This window comes from Anopheles gambiae, chromosome 3 (assembly GCF_943734735.2).
Source record: "Anopheles gambiae chromosome 3, idAnoGambNW_F1_1, whole genome shotgun sequence".
Classification (NCBI taxonomy): Eukaryota; Metazoa; Arthropoda; class Insecta; order Diptera; family Culicidae; genus Anopheles; species Anopheles gambiae.
This window is the reverse complement of record NC_064602.1, coordinates 73127497-73147512: the sequence shown is the minus strand read 5'-3', so window position 1 is coordinate 73147512 and position 20016 is coordinate 73127497. Positions and strand designations below refer to the sequence as shown.

At 48.3% G+C, this 20016-nt stretch overlaps 1 protein-coding gene across 9 annotated transcripts in view; it reads right to left on the bottom strand.

The window, feature by feature from the left end:
* LOC1269465 (teneurin-m) overlaps positions 1-20016 on the bottom strand; it is a 515515-nt gene that overhangs the window by 18171 nt on the left and 477328 nt on the right. For 6 of the 9 annotated variants that reach the window (XM_061655799.1, XM_061655800.1, XM_061655802.1 and 3 more), the window contains 3 exons: positions 5458-5724; positions 2133-3899; positions 886-1163 (listed from right to left, as the gene is read on the bottom strand). In XM_061655799.1, the coding sequence (XP_061511783.1) occupies positions 886-1163; positions 2133-3899; positions 5458-5724 (2312 nt within the window). The remainder of the gene's footprint in view (positions 1-885; positions 1164-2132; positions 3900-5457; positions 5725-20016) is intronic. The other 3 variants (XM_061655805.1, XM_061655806.1, XM_061655807.1) reach the window with 1 other exon arrangement.

The window sequence follows — 20016 nt, the reverse complement described above, 5'->3', positions numbered from 1 at the left end:
ACCTGTGAGGTCGTCCTGCCGCTGCTGCATAGGAAATCGGTAAAGGATGGACAGACACGCAACCCTCTACAGCTGAGCACGTAGAGGGGTCAGGACGTACATATGTGTGGTCGGGACAAGTTACATAAGTGGCCGTTAAGAGGATAAGAGAAAATAGAGGAGTTGGATAATGGGAATGCAGGGTCTACCGAATCATTTTTAAATGTTTGAATTGCCTGATGACTTTAGACTACCGATGGATCCCTGGTTGCAACCTTTCAATTTAATTTTTACTGACAAAACCCAAGATAAAAGCTTTTCTACAATGGTTGACGCGAGTATTGTTGTGAATGTGGTCATAACAAATTAGATTAAAAACAAAATGTAATGAAACTGTTCTTATTGAACAAAATACAATGAGTAGATTGGACTAAAATCATTCAAACAAAATGTATCAAATAATGTTGAATAACTCCGAGGGTAAGACTCCCAGCTAACCCTGTAAACACACTATTGCGTAGCGCGCGGGGACATTCAATTACTGGCACGAGAATCGAACCCGACATCCAAAACGCGATTAGAAGCGGGATCTAAAACGAGAAACACCGGGTGCCGGCACTCGTCGTGGCTATATCGTTCTAATTAATCAGTTTTGTCTGATCTTGATGGATCGTAAAAGAAGGAAGGGACCTGCGAAGGGAGAGGGAAAGTATTTCAATCCCAACAAAAAAGCGGAGGGTTGTGAATTTGTTTTCTATTCCCAGGGTGTGGTGTATTCTTACACATGTCCGTTTGGCACCACTTTACCAGCTGCTTAAATTCAATCCCCTACCCCTACCAAAGACTTCAAGACTTAATAGGACAGACTTGATGATGATGATGATGTTGGCAGAGGACGATACTTACGTGAGTGGCACGTGTCTGGCGCGCATTGAATCCGCTCAGGACCTCTTTGAAGTGATACTGCGTGTGCGTCGGCAGGGCGTTGCGGCGCGCGTACACACCTATCGAGGCGCCCCGGGGGATGCTGTAATCGAACTTGACGTACGCCGGCTCCGACTGGTAGAACTGCATGTTCCAGTAGCTGTACGGTGGGATCTCCTTCGACAGCCGCTGGCCGAGCGTGATCTGCGAGAAGGTGGTACCGTCCGGTGGGAAGCTTCGCGCCGGGAACGTTCTTGCACCTGTAGTAGTTGTTGTTCATTGTGGTTGGGGGGTTGTGTGGGTTGGTTTTTTGAGTGCGACCATTCACCCCACACAATCATCAAATCGGGGAAAATGAAGGTAGTAACGAAAAAGTACATAAAAAAGGAAGGCAGGTCGCCAACCAAAAAAGGTAAATGGTTAAAGGAAATAATAAAGATAGAAAAAAGAAGAAGAAAATAGAAGATAGTAAAGAATGTGTAGAAGAGAGTAACAGTGGGTAAAAGAAAGGGAAGAGAAGCGAATTGGAATAAAAAAGTTAGTTAGTATGTATGTTGGTACAAGAGATTCGTTCAAGCCATCGACTACATGGGAATAGTTAGTGTGGTCTCTGCGTTGCTCCGGAAAAGACAGGATAACCTAAACTACACATACGATAGGAGCACGCTGTGCATACTAATTAGTGTGCAGGGAGAAGCTACACTATCAGACACACACATACAATGTAATGTACATGCAACAAAACAAAGCAACAAAAAAAGCCGAACTCGAGGCTAAAGGTGTAATGCGGCTCAAATCAAGCGAAAGCGAAAAGCGTTGGTGAACTAAAGCATGCGGCTAAAGGCGTATTTATACAGATGGGAAGGCTTAAAAACCGGATGGTGGTGTTAGTGTGTGCAGGCACCGCAGCTGTGTGGCCGTCGCTTCGTTGAATTTCAAGCAGCGCTTTTGTTCATCCTTGCCCCACACACACAGAAGAGAGAGAGAGAGAGACACACACACACACACACAGTTTTTGAGGTTGAGCTTCCGTTTCGGTTCATTTTAGCGACTTTCAGGGCACACGCTGGGACGCGGCGTATCGATTGCTGCCTGATGAAGACACTCTTCTGTTCGCTGGATAGTATGAGAGGCGGGCTTGTATGTACAGGGACGTCAGGGTCAAGCGGGAAGGTGTGATGAGGAGATCATGGGGAATCGCTGCTGCTTGCTGATGCTACTCTGCTCACCTTCCAGGATGAGAATGGGCGGTGGCGTTACCTCGGGACATTGCGCTGCGGATGTGGTCGACGCTACTACGCTACTGAGGCTGGAGCTAGTAGTAGCTTCGTCATCATCATGCTTCCCCTCCTCCTGCTCATCAGCAGTAAGTTCAGGCAGCCGTTGGGCTGTGGTAAATTCTTGCGTCAAACCATCGTTGGCTTCCGTGAGCGCTTCGGGCGGCTCGGTGGATGATGGTTCACCCAGTCCGGTATCCACCAACTCGCCCTCCAAACCATCCTCATCAATCTCGACAAACTCGCTATCGTCCTCGACCGGTACGGCGACGACGCGATAGCGAGCGAAAGCCGAATCCGAGGGACATTTGATTGGGCAGGGTGGTGCTGGCGGTGGTTCCGGTGGACACTGTACGGGGGGCGGAACAGCCAAGTTCGCCGGTGGTGGTGGTGACTCTGGAGACTCTACCGGGGGTCGTGGCATATGTTCCGGCGGTGTTGGGATAGACACCTGCAGGACGTAGACGGAGTGCTGCACGGTGCCCGAGCCGTGATCGGTGGCGATGGAAATGTTTACCAGCAGTCGGGGCAGCTCCTCTTGAGCTCCGTTTGAGGCATCTTCGCGGGAAGATGACGTACCGTTTGGTTCGTTGATAAGGTACACCGGCACGGCCGTTGGCTGCACCGGAACCACCGACGGGGGGAGTGTGTGAATTCTTACCTCTTCCTGAAGCTTCGATGCATCACCGTCATCATCATCGCCCGCTTTGATCGCCACCTGTTCGATGGTTTTGTAGTAGTGCTTATCACGCTCCCTGCCCAGCTCCAGACCATCCTCGAGGCTTACCAGCGCTACCTCGGACTGGTCTAGCGGTACGTGCGCGTACACCACCGCAGCCGATGGGTCATCGTTGGCCCATTTCTCATCCTCGGTCGTCGGTCGTGCGTCAATAATAGCTTGCTCCGTGGAAGACTCCACCGGCGCACCAACAGGAGACAAGTCATTATCATTAGTGATAAAAGTGCCATTATCTTCCGGTGGGAGGCTGATGTCTTCACCGCCGACCGAAAGCCCATCACCGTCCCGTCCATCGTAAACGGTTTCACTGTTGACAGCCGTTTCCACAAGCAAATTAGCCGTGGCAGGAGATTCTGGAGGATCGTCCAGCTCCCCGTACTGATCGAAGACGGGGGTGGAAGGAAGCGCTACGAGCTCAACAGTGCCCACCGAAGCATGCAACAAATCGTTATCATCAGCCCGGTCGCCGTTGCGGTCAGTGCTGCTGGCGGTGGTGTCAGTTCCGGTGACGATGTCACCCGGTGCCTGACGGCGGGAACGCTTAACTACAACCATCGTGCTGCTACTACCACTACCACCACCACTACCTCTACCGTCACCACTATCAGCTACTGCGTGCAACAACTCTACCGAACGAAGGGATGCAACAGTCTGCTTATCGGGTACTGTACCTGTGCCTGCCGTGCCGCCGGTACCAGCTGCCTTGCCGGTCGCTGCCGTCGAGGCGGCCGATAGCGAGGACGAACCGGACGCCGAACCGCCGGGGGACGATTCATCGGCCGCGATCGATTTCGGCCGACCGGAAGCGGACGGCGCCAGGGCGGACTGGTCGAGGCCGAGGCCGTCACCGCCGCCGCCCGGTATGCCGGCCCGGTTCGCGTCCGCTATCGTGCTTTTGGCTGCGGAGATTTCTGCCTTCTCGTCGACTAGAACTGTACAGGGGTTGGTGGTTGGATATGATATACTTAAAACGTTAGATGCTGTGGAGGAAAGAGCGAAGAGAAAACGACGATTAGAAATGGGGGATTGAAACGTCCAAATGTGACTTCCGTAAGTGTGTGCCTGTGTGTAGGCCCCGAGGGGCAAAAAAGCCCTACAACTTTTTCACAAAAAAGGATCAAATGACCTTCATCATTATTGACCATTCACAGCATCTTCCCGGGCTTCCCGGGAGGAATCGATCGATCGTGAGAATCGTTCAGAAGGTCTCATTGTGTGTGGGGAGGCGGACTGTGCTACTGGCATTAATCATCATTTCAGCTGACGCACGCAAACACGCTGTGGCCATCGAAAGATTGAAAACGGATGCAAAACGGATCGTTTATTCAAACGGGAAAGATGGGATAAACATATGGTGCGCTGTGTGGACTTCTTCCTGGAGCGTGTGTTACTTTTCCCCTTGATTTTTTGTTTGTTGGACAGTTAACGGAAGGGATTAAGCGAGTAAAAGGACACCGTCGGACATCGAGGGACGTGTGTAATTCTATCCCATGTCAAGGTTAGTAAATCACGTTCATTAGCCGTCACTGGACTGGACTTCTGGTAGAAGCTCGTATGGGACAGATGAGTCGGGAAGTAAGTGTAAATAGCCTCCCCAGCTAACTCCAAAACTGTGGGTTTAAATCCAACGCTCTAATGGTCAGCTGTAAAACGAATCCCAATGAGATCCCTGTGTGATTCTATTCCAACACGTGAGCGTGCAAAACTTCCAAATTAAGTGATTAAAAGTCTCCAAAAAACAGTTCCACTAATGATACGGCCTAGAATATCTGCTTTTCCTGATTTTTTTTGTTGAACAAACCATTTCCAGAATCACCATTTGCCACCCTGTTATACTTTTACATCAGAATTTGGAATTAAATCTTTGACTTTACACAAATTAGCAATGTTCGCGTTGGTTCACTGTTCCATACAAATAGGGAGCAAAAACATGAACCGAGCTCCAATGTACACCGACCTTTGTTCCGTAGCTTCTTCCGGCATGTCCAGTTGTGCTGACGTCTCGCATGGACATCATGTTACCACCGGGCGTTACACTGGAGGACTGTACATGTGAGCTGTTCGGTTTTTTTTGCCAACTCGTCCAATATCCCCTCAAAATCCCCGCACCCAAAAAAAAAAGAAAAATCTCACTCGCACGGTCATCATATCGAAGGCAACAAATGGTTCAACATTTTGGAGCACTTCGAAAACCCTTTTGTTTGGATAAAAAACACCCTCACTCAGCGGATCAGATATGGGTTTTTTTTATTCCAAACGGGGCGAAAATGTAACATAAGGCCCCGGTGGACTCATGTGCGCGGGGACATTGTTGCGAATATGCTACCCATCTCCTCCATCTAGGGAGCGCCGTTTTTTGACGTCAGCGAGTCATTTTGGAGAGATGCTTTGTTAGAGGAAGGACTCGCAGGACCCAACAACCACCTCCAGTGGTCGTCTCTATAATTAGGTGATTAAAACAACGACTTGTGTGTGTATGTGTGGGTACATATGTAGGCGGTGGTCGTGTCGCCGTTCGCGCGGCTGAATGGCAATTACCTGTTAATAATAATGTTATAACGAGTATAACACTTAATAGTATCACTAAGATAGCGGTACACTTCCATGTACATTTGGTGAAGGTGAAGCCCTTGCGGAAGTTGAGCGGGGCCGAGTAGTGGTGGGCCGGCGGTCCGCACATCGTGCTGCGGGGCGGCAGTACCGGACCCATGCAGTTGCGATCGTAGCTTTTCAGCGTGTCCTTCGTCGGTGTCGAGCAGGCGGACCCGGTCTTGTAGTCTATCGGTGAGCCTTTGTTGTTAATTGCTGTAATTAAATTGGGGAAGAAGAGAGAGGAAAGGCACATTAGAATGAGGTGTTGGTGTTGGTAGAGTGATTTTTTGTTTTGTTTTGTTTTTTGTTTTTACTATAAGAAGCGAAAAGGATGAAACGCTGAAGAAATTCTAGCCCAGGTGGTAACAAAAAGGTGCAAAGCTATAATTATAGCAAAGCTCTATAATAGCTGTTTGGTCAGTGGATGCTTCGAAAATGTTTGATTTCAATTCGACCGATAGGATCTACCTCTGGCTCGTTCCTTGTTCTCGCATGACTCTTTCGTGGTGGTCGTCGTGTCCTAATATGGTGATCGAACTTGCTTAATTACAGGGTTTGAAAAGGCCCATCAAGAACAGCATCAGAATAGAAACAAAAAACTGAGCAGCGTTCCAGCTGCTGGAGCTGAGAGTCATCATTGTTCCGTTCCAACGTGGGTTGGCGTAAAATCAATTAACATAAATATCAATCTCTCACGCGGGGCAATTTGTGCCCAAGTGCGCACGAAAGAGTTACAATGTACCATTTTCTGGTCACATGTGCTGTAATCGGTTTTTGTTACTGTTCGATGGCGTTATTATTTTGTAATGGAGTTTTTATTTTTTTGTTGTTGTTGTTGAACCTCTCCCTCGTGTCTGGGCTTTGTGAAATGTGTGATTCTGGGTGTGAAATGTGTCTATTGTGCGTTGGCAAGCATACAACCCTCCCAAGTGGCGCGATGAAGGTCCGCACCAACATCAACCTTTTAATCCATCACAAACAAACTAGATGAAAGAAATTGTCCTCCCTAACACCTACCTAGAGGCTTTACACGCTGTGTGCTGAAGGATTTTCTGCGCACACTCTTTGTGTGTATGTTTCTGTCTCTTTAAGCCCATTAAGGTGGCGCTAAACTACAGCCGTCAATATTGACTGAGACAGGGGAGGCGTTGGGTTTTGAAAAAAAAAAGAAGAAAGGGGTTTTTGTGTGCGCCTAGCGTTACGGCGTTACCAGGAGGAGGTGTCACGCAAAAATGATCGCGAAGTGCTTCGGCAAAACTGAGAGTTGTTAGGTTGGAGGCCAAAAAAGGGGAAGAAAAAAGTCTCTTTATAATAATGATGATATATTCTGACGCTATCCCTGTATCTCCTTCCTTTTTTTCCAGGACGCAAATTGCACAAAATACACAGTACAATCACATCAGGCAAGATTATTAATGTCTCGAGCGGGGCACGTGCAAGTGGTTGGTCCCCGACCGTGGTACGCTTGGCCGAGCGCTGTAACCGTGCGTGACGTGCGCGCGCGTAACTATTGGTGGCGCTCGATTGTAACGATGAGCGATGGAGGAGATGTTTTATCACTGCCCCTGCAGCAACAAAAGCGAGGCGTACATTGAAGCAAAAACTTCCTGGTAAAAAGCTGGAGATTTTTCACGGTATAAACGGTTTAAGGGCCGACGAGAGAGAGAGAGGGAATTTAGCTGAAAAAAACGAACAATTTGACGGTATAAAAGGGGTTCCTTTTTGGTTGGGGAGGAATTGCGTTGTTGCGCTTATTGTTCGAAGAAAGCAAAGGAGCTAGACGTTCCCGATGGTTTGCTATCGCTTTGAACTCTATCTCTCTCTCTCCCCCTGTGTGTGTGGCATCCAACGAGACAAAAGAACCAGTCATTCAGATCAGATCAGCGTGCTTGGTTGCGCTGTCGAACCGAAAATAGCAATCGCAAGAGCGCAATGTAAACACACAAACAGTGTTGGCGAATACCCGCTTGTGCAGCAGTTTCTAGCATCCGTCGGAATTTCGGGCATTCCCCCAAAGGAACGCTATTTCTCCCTGTGTGGCTTGTGTGTGTGCTGTTATTGCGTTTCTCGTGAAACGTTCCAAGCGAAGAGGATAGTTTTTATCCCGTTTGCGTACCTTCCCGGCCAATAAACGGCAGCATCCTTGATCCTTAACAAAACCTTCCCCGTTCGGTAGAGCGGCACAGCAACGTTGAACTATTCCAGCGGAAGCATCCTGTTTACCTAAACGATTTTATTTCGCCAACCAGCGCACACAGCAATTGCGGAAAACTTTGCAACCAGCGGTGCACGGTTCGCTTCGTTCTGTTGACTTGATTGAAATGAAATGACACGTGGCGCAGGCGTTCGTCGGCGGAAGAATTGATGTGTTGATGCGTCCTCCGCGTCCCAGGCACAATCAAGCAACAAAATTGTCGACGATGTAGTTAAAGGATTTGGGGCGCAGAGGGAAAGAGAGAGAGAGAACATCTCCACATCGTTCTCCAAACACAGAAAGAGGAAGCTCTGATTGCAAAGTGAAGACTGCTAACGATAACATCAGCACTTGAGCTTCTGGGGGACGCCCCGACACTGCCTGCTCTGTTGGCGACCATTTTGTTAGTCAATATTTTAATTCCATAGTAATAAGGCGATTTCTATCGCTCTGATTGACCCTAAGTTCCCAATTCACACTGCGTTTTGGTGCTGTGGTGCTTGATCTGTGAGATCGACTGGTTTCTTATCGACTGGCGGTCAGCCATCCTCCTAATATTCAAATAGCCTTCCAGACTCGTGGCGACTGTTTAATATTCATCTAGATGGCCGGGTGGCGACAACCAACCAACTGGTAGGTGGTACCACATAAACGCTTTGGGTGGGGAACGACGTTGTTGGCGATCTTTAACTCCAAGAGCTACACACTTAGCTCGGTAGGCGCCAACCATTGAAGAACTGCCGACGTCCACCCTCCCCGACCGATCCGAATGATAATGTGCACAATTAAAGAAACGATTATTAATGTTCTATTTTCGGGTGTCCCACACTCTCTCTCTCTCCTTGAATATGTGTGTGTGTGTGTGTGTGTGTGTGTGTGTGTGTGTGTGTGTGTGTGTGTGTGTGTTTTAGCCTTGGAAACTTTGCCCGTAAATCCATTCGGTTGGGGTGGGTTGGGTAGATCCAATTTTGGAAACACCAAATCGGTAGCACCAAATGAGCGCTGGGAGTGAGTGGTGGCCGTTTAGGGCGGGCAGACACAAACGTTTAGCAGCGATCGTTGCCACCTCCATCACCTAGGAATTAGTGTTCCACAGTGTCATTACGATTGTGTTCCGTGAGCTGTGGGGGGGAGGTTTCACGGAAGGACGGAATCTTCTAATCTCACCGGATGAGTTACCGACTTGGCGGGCTCTAATGGAACGGAACGGTTTTGCCGGGAAGGAAGGTGTTGAAAAGCGATTTTCTTGCGTCGTGTGCTGGGATGAGAAGTCTAAGTGGACGATTTAAGTGCAGCAGGTCCTCTCGCTCTCTCTCACTTTCTCTCTTTAGCATGATTATCCAACGCTGCCGAAATTCTAGTTAAACTTCTGCGGTTTTCCAATCCCACGACTCGCTCGTGTAAGCGGTAGTCGGCAGATCTCAGAGGTGTTGAGAGCGGGCGAATTGGGATTTAATTGTTACCTCCCTCCATTCTACTAACTTAGGCTTAAGAGTGTGTCTCCGTATCTGTGTGTGTCTGTATGTCTGAGTCTTCTTACAGTACACGCCTGCCACATGCGGGGGACTCTGCGGTTGGTTAAGTAATTAATGATTCACTTGACCGGGCGAGTCATCGGCTGTTCCACCTCCTCCCAGTGTCGGAAACCGGAAACATCTGTTCGTGAACGATTTCGAGAAGAAATGACACCACAGCTCGTGCAGAGCAGAGCGCTCTGGGGCAAACGGGAGAGCGTAGAAGAAAACGGCATAAGGTCATAGGTCTTCGCTCGTTCATTTGGCTCGTTCGGCTTGGTTCAGCGGTGCGATTTATCGCTGGCAATTGATATAAAATATCACCCCCGAAAGTGACAGTTTTACGGCTGTATGCTTTGAAATTAAAATATAATTACAAACCCACCCACTGGCAAAGGCGGGGAGCAGGGGCGAGAAAGGGCTGTTTGGTGAGTATCATCCGCGATCGCGATTGGGTGGCGGTGTTCATAAATATTCGAAAGAGTCTATTTGTCTAGTCTAGGCGAGTGGGAAAAAGGATCCGGTGTCAACGCTGCCAGCCTCATCTTTAATGGACAATCATCTGCAGATAATGAGGCGGCGCTCTATAATAAGGCAAAGGATCTCAAGCATGCAGACTGTGGTTAAGAAGTAGAAATGTTGGGATTGAAAATACCTCAGAACGAATTTCTAGCACAGCCAGAATTGAGTTAGAGCCAATAAAAAATACTGTAAAGCAATGCACGGGCAAGTTGCGCCATCCTGAAGTGCCTCCCATTAGCAATGAATATTCGATTCCGACCATTCCATCGCGTCATTCCCTCTCAAGGGGATGAATATTTGATAAGGGGAACAAACGCACGTACTTCATATCTCTAGCACCAATGGGAACCATTAGGGACAGAATTCAGCACACGCCGGGACTTTCCTTACACTCCTTCACTCAAGGATTGAACTAACAAATAGGTTCAATATCGTCTCTTAAAACCCCAGGCCAACACAACGAGCCTGTATAGATGCTGCAATACTTAACAAATTGAACGATTTTCAATTCATTCAGTAACACACTTTCCACTTCCTGCAAGATCGAGGAAAATATACGGAAGAACCCGCCCTATAAAGTAAGGGACTCCCGGCGTCTTCAAGTAGCTTGGTTGGTAAAAAATGTATGCCATAGGTGAAGCGGTACCAGCACATAAATAAGTGTGCTGCTCTATATATATTTGTCCTTTTTATCGCCATTTTCTTCTCCAAATGCTTCCAGCAATCCCCCAACACAGCACTGACACACGCGTTGTCGCGTTGGATGGTCTCCCCCCCCTTTTTGACGGCATTTGAAGGAAAAATCACTTTCCTGATTTGATTTTGCTGCTCCAGCGTGTATCATCTCTCACTCTCACTGAAGCCTTTTTACTATTCCATCGAGCCATCCAGCTGCTAGCACCTTCGAGCAATCGATTATGCGATTCGTTCGGTCGCAAAAAAGGGGTTTTCGCTTTGATTAGGTTGGACGGTGGCGCGAGCAGACGACGGCACGCCTCGTGAAAATTTATATAAAAACGTCAAACGGAGGACGGAGGAAATAATCACGATAAGAATTCCAATATTCTTCCGCCCGGGCCCGCTGGAGGACGACGATGGAAATCCAACGATCAGTGTGAGAGAGAGAGAGAGCGGGAGAGGCTCTCATACAGTGCCCGTCCTTTAAAGGTGTACGAGCACGCTTTTCCTTTGCGCTCGAAGCACGTGGAAGCACGTGTACAACAAAACCTTCGCTCACACTTTCCACACCCTCCAGGGGCGGAAAGCTGGAAGGTATCTGATTCATTGCGTGACCTGAGTAGCACACACACACACACACACACGCCCAGTAGCACATTCAGGGGTCCCCGCTTTACTGCGCCTTGAAAAATTGCCTCCAGCACGGCGTTGAAAAATGAATGAATTCCTCAACGAACGGGGCCTACGATGCGCCTTACAAGGAAGCAACGATTCGTCCCTTTTTTTTGCTACCCTTCTCTAAGGATTCCTTTTTTTCTTTATCGTCACACACACACCCAAGCACGCATTGCGATACACAGAGGCGTCATCGGAGCTCGTTTGCATTACCCCGGAAAGGGCCCAGCGCCAGTCGGTTGAATGTAGGACAGCAAGAGGCAGTTTATCGAAGTGCGTTTCGAAATTTAATTAAAGTCCCAAAAGCAACGCATGTGGAAATGCTTTCCGACTGGGAGCAAATGAATGGAAAAGGGTGACCCTTACCTCTCTTGCCACCCGCATCCGCAACTGTGGACCGGCGAGCCGACCGGGGTTTCATTTGTATTAATTCAAATTATCAATAATCACGACATACTTTCATTAGAGAAAGAGAGCGACCGAACGGACTACCGGGCGAGTACGGCGAACGGGTCTTCGATCGGCGAAATGCTAGAACAAACATCCGAAGACGAAGAAAGAGCGCAACCGTCTTGAGTTGCCCAAGTACCGCTGGGGTTATGTTGACGTTCGTTCAAGGTGTGGCATACCGTTTGGGCGTGTGAAGAACGGGGTGAAAACCCATTAGACTGGGAAAATGACTATACTGGCAGCAGCGGCACTAGTAGGAGGTGTTAGACCGGGTGAGGCAAATATTTGCGGTTGATGACACTCATATAGGAGGTCATAATAGGAGCCTTGTATTGGAAGGTTTATTAAATTCAATATAAATCTCATTTTGAAGTAGATTCTTGGGATTTACAGCGCATAATTCTACTCAATTGAAAGGTTTGATAAATACGTTTCAACTTACAGTGAATGAGTGGAAAAAGAAGTTTTAATTAATGCCCAAACCGGTGAATGTTCGTCAGTTCTGGGTTGTGAAACAAACACAAGAAAACCAAAACAAAATGTAACGAAAACAATCCCATTTTTACCCTTTTTTAGCCCCTGGTAAAACAAAAGTTTCCTATTTTGCTTATCTATCGCTGCCAGCCTCAATTTCGACGGCTTTAATACTTTAATGGAAATCGGAAAACCCCATGGCCGCTTCCCAACCGACGCGGACAGTTGAAAATGGGAGTTAAATTAATTAAAAATTCACCCAGCGTGTCCCTTTAAATGGAAGCTTCAGCAGCAAAATGCATGCTACAATGTGTCATTGTGAGGTTAAACACATTTGATGAAAATTGAAATAAAAACGAAGATTTTCCATAAGAATACTCTTTTTATTCGAAAGAGTCCTTTTTCTCAGCACCACCCCCCACAGGATTTGCCCTTCACAGGACCTTATTATTAATCACCAATCCACTTCAAGGGAGCAGCGTATTGTTATTTTTCAATTAAATATTCACTGATTCTCCCTCCCCTTCTCGACACACACACACACACGTCCCATTTGCTTAGATGTAGTGTAATCAATCTCACTTGAACTCATTCGCCCATTGTGTCGCCTTGCTGCTGGATGGAGTTGACGCGCGTCTTTCCCAAAAGTCATTCGATTTAATGTTTCTTAATTGACATTTTCAATCCATTTGGGGGAAAGGCAGGGCCGGCGGAACGGCGAAGAATATTATTAGCCATTGGCGGTTCGTTCAGCAGACGAAACATTGTATCAAAACTGTATGAATAAGTCTGTATGTGTGCCTCCCAGGTTCCATAGATCACTCGGCTGTTGTTCGACGGGTCCTGTTTTCCGACAAACGGTCGGAAAAAGGGCTGCCCGTAAAGTCACCACACACAAAGACACACACACACAAAAACCGTTCGACTAGCGCCTTAATTGGATTCTTGTCCCATGGACTCTTGTCGGACGTTTTTCCTGTGCGAGGGGGCACCCGGATGAAGTTACATCAACAACTTGGGATGGATCGGTTTTTTGCTTCGGCCGGGAGTTGAATGAGACGGAGAGCACAACGGCAGTTTTTATCTTAATCTGTGGTTGGTTTAGGAGTGCAGATTCTTGTGTCGCTTTTTGTGTGTGTGTGTTTTTGGGAAGAATTCATGAGGAGATCCTCATCCCTTAGCAGGAGAGTTTGGCGGGCGGACGTGGTTGTGATTATGTTTCATTTTGATTTTACACTAATTAATCATTGTTTAATGTTTGTTCAGCTTGCGCGCGCAAGCGAAGGGAGGGCAGGAAGATTGAACGGGTGAAAAGTTGAAGAAGTAATTCTAGGCAAGGCGACTTGTATGCACTCGAGAACTTCTTGGACCGATTGTTACACCCGCCCGACGACGACGAAGAGGGAAGAACGGATTGGTTTTATATCGAAGGCGAAGTTCTTCTGGAGAAGTCTGTGATAAATGAGATGCCGACCGTGTGAAGGTTAGCCTGAGCTAACTGAAGATATGTGAATACTACTGGCGCTTGTTTGCCCAACAGCCGCTAGGCAAAACAGCAAAGGCCCGAGCGCTTCTGTGCCGCCAACTTTAAAGACCATTCCATTTAAAGGGGCGAATTTTTGTAGCAAAATTAAGTGTACCTTACCCTGCAGCGGCGTTCGGTGGGTTCGCTTTAAGAGTCCGATAAGAGAGACTCAAGCAGGAGGAAAGGCAGATTATCTTCATCCAATCAGCCACCCCAAGGCTTCGGCCCTCCCGTGCAACAGCAATCATCTTCCCAAACAGGGGAACAATGAAGGAGTTCGGTAAGCTTATCCGCAAAAATATTTGCACTAATGACTGACTTCCTTTTTCCGTGAACCAGATGTGAATCCCATCCTATCCATTCGTTGGAGGAGTGGTTTTGTGGCGGAGGTAGGCGGATGTTTATCTCGACAGGGGCTCTCGCTCATTAAACTACCGAACCCTTTTCCCCCTCGAGACACAGAGAGAGAGAGAGAAAGATATTGGTGTGCAGTAGGACACAAGAACAGTGAATGAAGGGATCCCAGGGTTTCCTGGGTTACAATTTTCCCCAATATTAGGTCCGATAGCATCTCTTCATTAATAAATTGTTGCGAATTCGAAATGGCGTGGTGGGAAAACGAACGCTTGCGTTCGGGCATATGTGCCGTCTTCTTCGCCTGGATGGACAACAGTTGGCCGGCTAAATATCAATTAATTCTCAATCCTTTCCGCACGGTTCCCGCAACAATGGTCCACTCAATATCCCCTCTCCGAGCCGAGTCTGAGCCAAATGGGTGATGATGAATTTCTAATGACCTGTCTGCTGGCCGGGGCAGCGGGTGCATGGTGGTGCAGATTTTCTCAGCACGTGCGCATTTGAGTTGACCGAATTAACACGGGAACAAGGAGGCAAAAACAGGGGGAGAAAAGGTATGAAGAGAGTAGGGACGTAGAATTTCCCTTTCGCAAACGAGGTTTTTGGTGTGTGTGTTTTTTTTATTTATTTGCCTTCCTCAGTGCGCTCGCCTGTGTGTGTGTGTGTGTGTGTGTGTGTGTGTTGGTGTGTGGCGGGCTCGATGAAGAACAATATTTTCCTTCGTTAAAGTTAAAACAAACACACACACACACACACGTGCACACGCAAAGCGATACGGGAAATGTGGAAAATGTTCCAGAACTGTGTGTTGCCTTTTTGCCACATACACGCACACACGACTAACGACCGAGTAGGGCGAAAGATAGGTTATGTTTTCTCCAAACAAGAGGTTTCGTTTTCTTTTGTGTGTGTGTGTATTTTTCTCTCTACTGTCATCTCCTTGTACTCCTCCCCCTGCTCCGTTTTTAATGCAGAGAGCATCCTCTTCACCTTGGGCCACCCACGGACAGTAACATACGCACTGATGGTGGGGGATATGGAGGGTTTGGGTGGTAAAGTTTGCTAACTTTCGGAAGACCTTCTGGCATCACCGAGGAACCTGAATAAACACGGTGGCAATGTAATGCTCATGCATACAAATATATATATATATAAAGCAAGAGAGAGACAGAGAGGTACATCGCGCGCGCGTTGGGAAATTCGCCGTCCGTGTGCCGCTGCATGGAATTTCCAAAGCATGAAGGTTGGGACATGTGTGAGAGGGAGTTTCTGCCGAAGTCAGTCAGTCAGTGAGTCAGTCAGCCATAAGTCAGCTGATGAAAGATCGTGAACTTTTCCCGGGCGACAGATCTTCTCCGGAGGGGCTCTCAAGAAGTTACCACCCGCTGAAACTCAAAGCCTGATGATATGATATGTTAAATGCGTGATGTGAGTTTGTTACGTGAGCAAAGGAATAGAATGTTTCGCCCCAAGATAACAATCGTTCCAACAGTCGTTTTTCGGTTTTCGTGGAGTGGTGGTGGAGGGTTTTCAGAATCGCGTATGGGTGTTCCTTGTCTCTGGTTGGGATTGTTCGTCTAATTTTTGTCCCAGTGCCTCGTTAGCGACGCACAAATAAGGGGAAAAGTTCAAAGAACGCAGCAAACTTCTTTTTTCGTACCAGGCAAAGCTTACGCGAGCTTACGCTTTACAAATTTCCAGGAGCTTGTCGAATTGCGTTTCGAAAGCACACGTGTGATGGTGAATTCTCAGAAAAAGAAGGTTTTTTTAACACGAACACTGTCTAAACCTTCTTGAGTTCAGACTACGTCCTATAATTTCCGTAATTTATAGGAGATTCTTCTAATCAATATAGAGCTTAATTAATTCCGATTCGATTCCATCCCATCGCACTTAACGCGAATTAATCAACCCGTTTTCAATTGCACTAATCCGTGAATTCCCATTCCCCCCCGTCATCTCCCAGCCAAGAACCAGCCACCTGCATTGCTTTGGAACGGCAGCCAAGAACACAGCAGGGACAACTTTCCCTCATTACGTGACCGATAACAGCAAAACCCAATCAAAACCTCCCACCGAACGTACCGGAAATAGATCCTCGATTCGATGGAAACTTTGCACGACCAACGAGTGTGTGTATGTGAGTGTGTGTGTGAGTAAAGTTTTCCTGTCATCGTTACTTACCGGTTGCATCGTTGCTTTCTCAGACAAAATGAGCCGAAGAAGCAAAAAAGAGGGGGAAAAACAAACTCGCACACACAAGACAGCACACGTCCTATAATTTATGCGCGCACATTCCCACCCATTCGATAGTGAGGTTGGGGGGTTGGGGGGAATGCTCCATGAGCATGATGATAAGATTCCGACCTCCCCGTTTCCAAACCAAACCCCTGAAGTGGGCACCGTACACGGTGGAAGAATTTCACAAGCACCAGGTTCAAAGGAAAACGAATGGAGGAAAAACTCCAAATCCCACCCTCCTAGAGGTACATTGGAAGGGGAAAGGGGAGGGATTGGACAAAGAGGAATGGTGGTGGTGGTGGTGGCGGTCCAAAGCATAACGGCAATTTGTTCGAATCCTTCATGATCAAAGTAAAACCCGGCGACGTACCCCGACAGTACGGGAACGTACGCTCGGTGCGGATCCTTGAGAAAAGCGCTCGATTATGACGCTTTTCCTGGCACATGTGCCTTCGTGCTCCATGTGGGAGGGGAAGGGAGCCAGGGAGTTGGAGTTCCGTTCTTGCAAAACCGTGGGAGAATTTTTCAAACATGCAGCCCAATACCCGAGACAGCAGGTGTCTCTCCCTCTCTTTGTTGGGGTTGTAAGTGCCAGCACACACTTACCCGCTGGGTGGAAAACGACCCAGTATATGTGTGTAGCATTTTTGTGGGATTTCATTCTCCCTCCCCGCCTCTCCCCCACTTATCCCATAACAGGAACGCTGTGGCAACGATTCCTGCGCTAAAGTGCAATAATAAAATAATCTCAAGCGTTCCAAACCGAACCCCGCACGAGCTCTGGGGTTTTATGGAATATTTGCGTGCCTGTGAGTCTCCCGGGGTGAAATTGGGTCATGTCTGCCCGACAAGTCCTTAACTGCCGTGTGTCGAGCTTCACTGTGTGTGTGTGAGTGTGTTGGTGTAGAATCGATTCGAAAAGAAGCATTACCATTTTCCCGTACCACATACACAGAGCGCCACAGCGAGGGTAGCCGGTAGCTATAAACCTTCAGAAGCGTTTTTCCGAAGCCACATTTCTTAAAGTCTTACCTCGTGGAACTCCACCTCAGAATGCCATACTTCAGTATTCCGCTCGTGTGTATGTGTTTCTATGGAGCAATAAGTTTAATCGCTAATTCAGCGTCCTCTGCCGGGCAGGCCCGGGATTTTGGGCGCAACATCTCTCCCCTCATAAAATGTATCCAAAATCGCCCGGGCGAAAAGGGAAGAGAACTCGAGATAATTCACTCCAGCGCTGCGGCAAAGGAAGGGCAGCAGGATCTTGCGGTTAGCCCTAAATGATTGCAATCCCGTTCCTGGTCTTGTCCTTGTAGTGCCAAAGGCACTCTTTCTCTACGTTTGACTGTGTGTGTGTGAATAAGGTTCAGGCCACCAAGTCGTCCCAGGCAATGGTTGTTTTTATTTTCCTTGCCCTTCACACAGGCTTTTCCCCACACAGCGCGCAGCGGTCGTGTGCCGAAGGGTCGGGCCCGTTTTGCGCCGGGACCGAGCATAAATCTGTAAAATCTAATATAATTTATTATTAATTTCACACCATTTTAATAGATTTTCCAAAATAACAATAAAATTCAATTTGGCATTCCCGCACGGTGGTGGCATGTCAGTGTGCTCGGTGTATGTCTGCACACACACTCCAAGCTCCAAGGCATCCAACCAACCAACCAACAAATCCAGCCGGGTTTGTGTGGAGAGGTTAGCCGTTGCATGAAAAGTGGCTGACCGTGGATGGAATCGTATCAGACAGCTCACCCTCCCAGTGCGGGTAAGCGTTGGGTGTGCTGTTTTAGAGGCGGTTTGTCTGGGCATAGACGACCCAGTGTTCGCTCGCCGCTGCCATTTCGCTTCACGGCCATTGATGATGATTGGATTTTCGGCGGAGTTTCGGGGGGGCCGCGTTCTTCGCATGCGGAGATATCCAACGCAAGGCATTCGGTTCTTTGCGGTTGCATCGCCGCCGTAGAATTGAAAGTGAACGGGGTAGTTTTAAGCCGAAACATGCAAGGGCTGCATCAGCGCGCGTGTGAGTGTTTGTCTATTGTTGGTCCTGCATCGTTATACGCTGCATTGATTCCAGGCCTTCCACCAGCAGAGCGTGGAGGGTTTTAGGCAAACCGAAAACAACACTCCAGATTGAACCAGACGTCTCCCTCCCGCCTGGGCTAGGTGTCGGTTGCACATTCTAAACCGTTTAGCAGCGAGGCGCAGTTGATGGCTTCTTTCATTGGGAGTGCGCGTGAAACGACGACTAGGCGCGCAGCCACAGGATCTCGTTGGCGTTCCCGGTAGAGCCAGACACAGCCAAGTCTCGTACCACCGTCATGAAAACAATTGAAATGGCCGACAGAGGATGAAAGTAAAACTCCCTTAGGATCCTGGAGCGTTCCCGAGAGAGTGAGAGAGAATAGTAGTTGTGTCCCAATACAACAACCTGTGGTTCTTGTGTTGCGTTCAAGTTATTCCAGTTTTTGCTCGCTCCAAAATCTCTCCAGTTTTCGTTCCTGCTTTTTATTCCCAAAGTCATTGCCCTTGGTGCAAGGATTTTGCAAAGCAGCAAGGGCCCGTGCAATAATTTAATAAACCTCAAGGATTCCCGCCACATCCCGCTTCTCGTGCGTCCAACCAGAACCGGACCAACATTGCGCGGCCAAGGGTGTGGGTGGTATTGCAATAATAAAGCAAACTATTTAAACGAGAGCACTGGAGGGGGGAAATCATAGCCGTGGACTGACGGCAGAATGACCAGGGGCGTCGTTAGTCCAGCTTGATTTTATGCCCACCGCTGGCACTCCGGGCGGGAAGTTCTCCCTTTTGTAGTGCGTACGAGGACAGCGCAACACGGATGCGTTTAGAATATTTCACAGCCACCGTCAGTGCGTATTCTACGTGAGTGAAAGCCTCGTAACAGGATTGTTTGCTTTCCACGACTCCTATTTCTCGTTTCCCTCGATCTCTACCGAGCCTGAATGTGTTGAGCCTGGCGGAGAAACATCCACATAAGGGTGCATCCATAATCAACTTGAAGGACAGGCTCGGTGAGGCACACGGAGAGTGGACAGCGGCTCTGCGGCCGTCGGCACAGGAGATAAGAGCGTACTTGAGCGCCGGGTAAGCTCCGAGGGGATCGTGGGCAGCAGTAGTAGTAGTAGTAGTGGTGCTGGAGTAAATTGGATTGCATCTTCATCAAGCCGGGCGGCGCTCTGTGGGCGCTCGCAGCCCGAGCACGATGTCCACGATGGTCCTTGAGTTGGTGCTTAGCCAAGCCGGAAAGCCAAGAAGAGATTGGCTCTGCGCTCTGCCGGACGAACCGGTGACGTTGTCGGATTGTGCTGTTTAGACTACGGATTGCGATAAATTAAATATTTCAAGTGAAGAAAATCCGGTTTTACTGTTCCCGGTATCGTCCCTGCTTCACGACGACGATGATGATGATGATGGCGATGGTGATGATACGCCGAAAGAAGGGCCAAGAGAGAGAGAAAGAGAGACATTGCTCGGATTTTGCGGTGATAAAACAACCATCCGAGACGACCATTAGAATATGGTCGCCTGTCTCGCTGCCGTTGCAAGAATGTTCTGGCAGGACGTGTGCAGGACGTGCACTGCGGGCGTGTCCACAAAGGCGTCCCCTCCTGGACAGTAGCGTGTCCGGATGCGTCTGGATTGATGCTTAAAAATTCTCGTCTCTCCCATTCAGCAGCAGGACCCAAAAATTACGCCTCCCAAGCGTCGAAGGAACGGGCCACTCTTTTCACTTGAACGGCAAACGGTGTGTAAATGATGGAAAATTTATTAACATCCCACAAGCTAAATGGGGAAGAGAGCTAAGGGAGTGGAAGCCTATGCCGATCAACATTGTTGCCAATGTCCGGCCG